Source organism: Monodon monoceros, unplaced genomic scaffold (genome assembly GCF_005190385.1).
Source record: "Monodon monoceros isolate NGI ecotype Baffin Bay Population unplaced genomic scaffold, NGI_Narwhal_1 Super_Scaffold_6, whole genome shotgun sequence".
NCBI lineage: Eukaryota > Metazoa > Chordata > Mammalia > Artiodactyla > Monodontidae > Monodon > Monodon monoceros.
In genome coordinates this window covers 47,653,101-47,661,022 of record NW_021703783.1, presented here as the reverse complement: position 1 = coordinate 47,661,022, position 7,922 = coordinate 47,653,101, and the positions used below count along the sequence as shown (strand labels likewise).

General features: G+C 43.1%; 1 protein-coding gene across 1 annotated transcript; it reads left to right on the top strand.

Moving 5' to 3' along the window:
• Positions 1-6,999: 6,999 nt before the first annotated feature.
• On the top strand, positions 7,000-7,527 carry LOC114885866 (putative uncharacterized protein encoded by LINC01465). Its single transcript, XM_029206229.1, is given in 2 exon segments — positions 7,000-7,142; positions 7,144-7,527. Coding segments are annotated over 2 exon segments (363 nt in total). The 3' UTR covers positions 7,364-7,527.
• Positions 7,528-7,922: the final 395 nt, after the last annotated feature.

Here is a 7,922-nt window from a genome sequence, read left to right as displayed (position 1 = left end):
AAAACTTTAGCTTGGAAACTGTTCAGGCTGATGCCTCAGTTCATTAAGTATTATTTTCTATTTCTACATTATCCTAAGCGGCAGTTTTATTAACAAAAGCTTTTCCTCCAACTTTAATAATTTTTTCCTCACTTTCCTTTAAACCCTACTGACAACCTCAACATCCATCAGATTTCTGCTACTAATCTCTTCAAGGCCCTTCCAACATATGTGGGCAGCTCAGTTGCAAAGCCACTGTCATGTGTTTTAGGTTTTGTTATAGTAATACTCCATTTCCAGGTCCCCAAACCATTTCTGGTTATCTACTGCTATGTAACAAATTACCCCAAAACTTTGGCTTACAACGACAACCGCAGTGTTATTATTCTCTCTCATGGTTCTGGGGCTTTACTAAACTTGCCTACATGGTTCTTGCTTAGGGTGTGTCCTAAGCTTGCAGCAGATGGTAGCTGGTACCGGAATCATCTGGGACTTGCATGGTGCCTAGTTTGGGAAGACTTAAAATAGCTGGGGCAGGCACAGCTGGGTTTCCTCAGATCTCTCTCCCTATGTCTATGTGATCTCCCCATGGTCCTTTCAGAATGGAGACTTCAGGGTAGCTGTTCTATAAATGCCATTAGGGTCAAGAGAAGGGAACACAGACTATCGTCACAAATCTGAGTGATGATGGTCAAAAGCAGATCAGGGTCACATACATTCAAATGTATTAAATTATTCCAACATTTTATTCTCCAAGAAAGACCTATTTCTTTCCTCACTTAATGAGAGAAAGGGGGGCGGGGTAAGGGTGGAACCAAATGTTCTATCAGGAGAGCTAAGTTCTAAAGCAGGGGTCAGCAAACTGGCCTGCAGGCCAAATCTGGCCTATGGCCTGTTTTTAGTATTGCCCATGAGCTGAGAATGATTTTACATTTTTAAAGAGGAAGAAGAAGAAGGAGAAGGAGGAAGAGGAGGGGCAGAAAAAGAAGAAAGCAAAGGAGGAGAAACAGCAGTTTCTCTGCATATAAACAGCAGTTTATATGCAATAAAGACCATATATGACCCACAAAGCCTAGAATATTTAATATCTGGCCCTTTACAGGAAATGTCTGTTGATCCCTACTCTAAAGCACTTTCAAATGTTTTCAGATGTTACTACAGATAAAACAGCAAACATATTGCTAGGATGCTTTTAACATATAGAGTTTCCTCACAAAAATAGAGTAGATAGTATAACAACACAGGATCTTGCCCAATCAATTATCCCTTTTCTATTGTATATTCAATCCTGAATCTCCATATTCCCTCTCATTTTTCCTCTATCCACCTGCCAACACTCTTATGTCCTCATTAATAAGCAATCTTTCTTCCCCTACCACCTCCTTCAAGTTTTGTGTGTGCAATTTTCTTTTCCCCTTGTGTAACTTCTCTCCTCAAAAGACATAAACGTTTGTTATTCCTAAAGAACAGTCAAAAAGGCAACCTATCGAATGGGAGAAAATATCTGCAGCTCATATTTCTGAAAAGGGGTTAATATCCAAAATATATAAAGAATTCATGTAGCTCATTAGCAAAAACAAACAATTTGATTAAAAACTGGGCAGAGGATCCAAATAGACATTTTTCCAAAGAAGACGTACAGATGGCCAACAGGACGTGAAAAGGTGGTCAGCATCACTAATCATCAGGGAAACGCAAATCAAAACCATAATGAGATACTACCTCACACCTGTTACAGTGGTTATTATCAAAAAGATGAGAAGTAAGTGTTGGCGAGGATGTGGAGAAAATGAGATCATTGTGCACTGTTCGTGGGAATGTAAACAGATGCAGCCACTATGGAAAACAGTATAGAAAAATTAAAAATAGAGCTACCAATTCCAGCAATTCCACTTCTGGGTATTTATCTGAAAGAAATGAGAACATGTACTCAGAAAGATAATAGGAACCCCCATGTTCACTGCAGCATTATTTACAACAGCCAAGATATGGAAACTATCTAAGTCTTCATCAATGGATGAATGGATAAAGAAAATGTGGCATATATATATACAATGGAATATTATGCAGCCATAAAAAAGAATGAAATCTTGCCATCTGTGACAAAATGGATGGAACTTGAGGGCATTATGCTAAGTGAAATAAGTCAGACAGAGAAAAAGAAATACCATATGATCTTACATATATGTGGAATCTAAAAAATAAAATTAAATAACTGAATTCAGTTATTCTGGTGGTTGCCAGAGGCAAGGGGTGGGGGGTAGACAAAACGGGTTGAAGGTGCTCAAAAGGTACAGACGTCCAGTTATAAAATAATTAAGTCATGCGGATGTAATGTACAGCACTGATTAAAGTTAACAATACTGTATGTTATTATTTGACAGTTGCTAAGAGCACAGATCTTAAAAGTTCTCATCACAAGAAGAAAACTGTAACTATGTGTGGTGATGGATGTTCACTAGACTTACTGTGGTGATCGTTCTGCAATATAAACATATACCAAATCATTGTTGTACACATCAAACTAATATAAAATTATGTCAATTATATCTCAATTAAAAAAAAAGAACAGGCACGCGGGCTTCTCTAGTTACAGCACGAGGGCTTAGCTGCGGTATGTGGGATCTTAGTTCCCTGACCAGGGATCTTAGTTCCCTGACCAGGGATCAAACCTGGGCCCCCTGCATTGGGAGCACGGTGTCTTAACCACTGGACCACCAGGGAAGTCCCAGGAATCTTAATACATTTTTGTTCAAGTTCAAAGCAGTATGAAACACACATAATTGTAGTCTGTTACTCCACCAGAGAGCAATTAGAGATTATTCATTTATAACAGAAAACAGCGCTACAACTACATGTATGATCTAAACTGCCAGTGTCTGTGGACACTTTTTAGTTCCTAGTTTACTTTTCTGTGACATTTGACACTATTTGGCCTTCTGAGAAACCTTGACCTTCATGATAAAACACTCTCGATTACATAATAACGGAACTAACACTCTCAATTATATTTGAAACCCAGCTAAAGGCAAACGGAACGGTATATTTTCAAAAGAGCTGTTTGAGGTGGAATAAGAAGAAAGAGCTAGGAACTTACCCTGTAAAATCAACACAAGGCTCCTATCTTGGGTTTGTTTGTTCATAACCAAATCTGTACTGTTGGGCGTCAACGGTGCAGTTTAAAAGGATCCTATCCACCAATTTAGTGCCCAGAAGTCTGTGTAGGCACAATTCCATTACATGTGCACAGAACAGCGCTTTTAAAGAAAGATAACTGCAAAATGAAAATCTAACAACAAAAAATAACTCTCAACTTCAGATAAAAAAGCATACTCTATTCCATGTAAAACTAATATTTCTCTTAAACAAATTCAGAAAACACCTCAACGTATTACAGCAGATAATACAAGGCTAAAAGGTAAGACAGCCAGAGTATCACTGAATATCAACCACAATTGTAATGCTCATCTCCAAGACTCCAATGCCACTTTTAGAATGACTACTAGAGACAACAAACATCAAGACATCTAAATTACAAGATCTATTCTAAGTGTTCCGTACTTCCCTCCCCTCAGCTCTTTCACCCACTTTTTCTTCTGCCAGGTCACTAATGCTTTTCTCACCTGCCCACATTTTGATTCTTAGGCACTTCATGTTCTACCTTTTCTAAATGCATTGACCTTCGGGGCAGTGACGTAGCCATACAATTATTCTGCTTTCCCCATGGTGCCTAACAGCAATATCCTAACAAAAACACTTAGTGAATTGTGTTAGACAATCATTCAAGTGATTTTAATATTTTTGCCTGAATTGTCTAGATTTCAGTGGCACCAATGACTTTTTAGATTTTACGACAATGGCCATAATTGTCCTCTTGGGTATTACCGATCTGGCCTAATTCACTTTTGAAGGCGACTGTCCTATTTTCCTTTTGTTGCAGAAATTATAGAAGGAGTGTTCAGTGGGGGAAGTAGTACCTCTCCTGTCAGTTCTCCCCCACCCCCACCTCCCCACTATGGAGGAGGTGAGATGTGACATACGAGAGGGAGAAAGGCTGGGTAGCCATGAAGAAATCCCAGCTTTCCTGGCACCTAGTTCCCATACACTGAAGAGCTTCTCTCTGCTGTCAGGCTCCTCTGGCAAGAATTCTTTGGGGCCACTCCACAGACACAATGTCTTGAGTACACCCTGGCCCACCTACCAAAAGGCAACTGTTATGTTTAAACAACTTATAAACAAAAGCTTTAGTATATGAGATTAACAATCAGGAATTCTGACTTTGGGGCATGAAGCAAAACTGCTTCCCAAGAATCTTCTCCAGGTGTCCCATACACAAAATTAACATCTACATTTCCAATAATTGAGGATGACATTTATTAAAATGTTATTACCATAACTCAGCTTTCCTTTGATCTGGTACTTATTGAGGACACCCAAACACTGCCTTATTCTTTCCCATCTATGGCTTTTTGCTAATACAAATTACTTAAATGCCTGACAACGGATCAACAAAAAAAGTCAATTGTGCCAAGTAAATGTCAAAAACATCAAGATTGGAAAGTTGCACTTTTGATAAGGCAAATTCATCTTGTAGGAAACTGTCAACAGTAAAAATGTTCAGTAGATAATTTTCATCGGTGTGTACAGAAATGTAAAAGTGAAATGCAAAAGTGAAAGGCTAATTGTTAATACTGGAGATTAGAGCAGAAATATAACTATGGTACTAAAAACAAGTTGGCTGAGGGCAGTATTTTCTCTTGTAATTTAGCAAACAAGAATAACATATAGAAGTACCTTTATATCCAACAACAAAATGTTCCTACTATGTGGGCAACATACAGTTCTGGATGAAATTTACTTTAAAAGCAGAAGATAAACTGTGAATACTTTATCTGTATACTTCAGCTTCCTATCTGCTGATCCATTAAAGTTCAATAAATTACTGGCAGAATCTGTAATACTTTTGGGCACAAATTAACAACTGTTGATCCCCTATAAAATGTTAAAAAGCATAGTGGGAAAGATGACCCGTCAGATGAGAATTAGCATGGCTGGCTGAATGGAGTATTTTGGAAAATGAAAATTATTATACTACAATTAGAATTTTATTAGTTTCTCCATAAATCAAGATTTGACGTAGCACCCAAAGATTTTCATCATTTAAAAGAATTGGCATTTAATAAAGACCTGAATTTTCTTTGATATCAGGAAAGCAAACTCCAAGAGCCAACTCTCAAATATTTTATGCATTTTAAGATTCAACGTAAGGTTCTATACTGTCCTTCCCACAATGAGGCAGCTCCATCCAGATGAGATCAGATTGAGCAAAGTTCTCTCTCAAAGCTAAACCAAACCAAACCAAGGCATACTTATTAGATAACTTTTGAATTACGAAAGCATCAAACTCCTCCTGAAGGGGACAAAAAGGATTCGGTTGGCTTTAGTTTTTTCTCTTTATATGTGCCTTTTTCTTAGTAAAGAATTGCCTTAGTTTTTTTCAATTATGCATCAAAAATTAAACCGCAGAATGTTTGTGATTACATCACAAAGCTAATTATTCTGCACAAATCAAAACCGGATCAGTTTTCTAAGAAAAGTACTAAAATTTACCACCAATTTCTCTCAGTGAAATTAAAATTTTAGAAATACAATCATCTTTTCCACCCAGACTTCAGGGTATTTAAAATACCGAGTAATTTCATTAGTTTTCCAAACTACATTTTCTTTATAAAAATTGGATCTTCCTGCTTGGCGTAGTGGTCCCTCACAAATCAAAATGGGCAATCTTAGATGTTAAACTCAAAGTATCCAGAAACCACACTTCTAGCTCCTACCTAGATCCTTTTCTCCCACACTGAAATGCAATGATATAAATGATTACAACATGAGAATCAAAAGCCAAAAAATCCCACCACACCGGCAGAATTTGAGCCCCCAAAGTTAAACTAAAAAGAAAGGGAAAAAAAAGCACAGCACACTGTAAAGAGAATTTATTTGCCTCGTATTACATTAAAAAATCTCAATAGTGCATTTAACTATAAATTCAATCTTCTTATTCAAAGAGTTGCAAAGTTTAAACAGAAACTTTTAATTGCTTTGGGTTTATATTTTAAAAGCTCTTAGATTTAACGAGAGAACATATCAAAAAAAACAGATTTGAACTGTTAAGGCATAAACTTTATAATTAATGGGTCTACTATTCCGCCCCTCATGCCAGTTCTGCACAAGATACCTCACACCACTCCGACCCACAGATAAAGAATGAAGTAAAATAGGTACAAACTAAATCTTGCATCAACTACTGAAAGAAGCGGTAAAATTATTTAGGGTGGAAAAGTTATGTGTCAATCTCTCTCACAATTTCATTCCTTCCTTTTCGAGCAAATAGCGAATCCAAAGACTTAGGTCTTCCCCAGCTTTACAAACGTCCCCGTCCATCCCTCTCCCCGCAGTCCCTTCCTCCCTCCGGGAAAATGTACAACTAACGGTTTCCGTGGTGGCCGGCCCTGCCGGGGCTCGGCAGGCTGCCCCCGCGCCCCGGAAAACAAAGGGGATTCCCAGCCATTGTCCTCCGCGGCGCTGAGCATCACCAGCACTAGCAAGGCAGTAGCTTGCGCAGTTATCTCCACAGCGGGCAATGTCACAACCCGACCAACAGCACAAACTACTACCTCAGCCAGGGCCATGGTGTCAGGGAGGCACCGGACCACGCTGAGGCGAGCGAAGCGGCTCCGGCGCTCCTTCGTCCATCCTCAGCCGCCGACGTCGGCCCGGCGCCCCTGCCCTTCCCCGCCGCGCCCGCAGACCCCGCCCAGCGCCGAGCCGCTCGGCCGCACCAGGCGTGCCCCGGGAGCTCCGGGCATCACAGCGGCGCCGGCGCCCGGGGGAGGCCGGGCCGGCGTCCTCTACGTAACCGACAGCTCTGGAAAGAGAAAAGGTGCGGAGGGGTCCTAGCGGAGGCAGCCGCTCCCTCCGCCGCCCCGAGGGGACGCCGTCCCCCGGGCCACTCGAAAGCATGAAATGGGCGGCAAAAGCACAGCAGACGCCTACGGGACCTGGACGGTCCCCGAGAGGCAGCAAGCAGCGCTCCCGCGCTTCGCCCGTCGCGCTCCCGCCACGTCTCCGGGCTGTGCCGCCCGCTCCCCTCCCTGCGGCGGGGGCTGGGCCCCCACCGTTGCCGCGCTCCCCCCACCCGCGCGAGGCCGGCTCTCCGCTCGGGAGAACGCCGGAGCGCTTCCCGCAGAGGCAACACCGACTCCGGCGCCGCAACCAGAAAACACGGCACAGCCCATTAGTCCCCAGGCCACCGGCTCCCCAGCACCCTTCGGGGAAATCTCGTGCACCTCTGCAGGAGGCGAGAATAAAACAAACAAAAACCCCGTAAAACTGAAACCGGGCCGGACGGCGGCATGGGTGGCAGTGGCAGCGGCAGCAGCCCGGCGAGCGCGGACACACGCCCCGTCTCGCGCTCCGCTGCTCCAGTGAATCCGGACAAACCATAGAGATCACTTAAGGAGGCTCGCGCGCTACTCCCCACCACGTGACCGCCCCGCCAGGCCGCCCCCCGCGCCGCCATCTTACATCCGGGACCGAGGCGGCGTCCCTTTTCCCCGACTTGGCAAAACTTCGACGTGTCACTAGAAATCAGCCCCCAAAGGGGGGGACCCCGATTCCACGTCACCAAAGTGCTGAGGCCGTGGGCCATTCCCCCCAATCCGCTTTACGGGGCAAAGTGGAGCCCCTAACTTCTCTCAGTCTTTGCCCGCAAAGAAAATGGCGGCACTTACCGCCGTCTAAGTGGACACGTTGTCTTCTGGCCGGGGTTTAAAGTTTCTGGCACCTCCTTTCGCATCCGGCAAGGACACCGCCACATGCGCTCCACCCCGCGGCGTGGCCGCCGCGCTACATTACGCAGAAAACCGGCGGGAAAGCTGCTGCCCTGC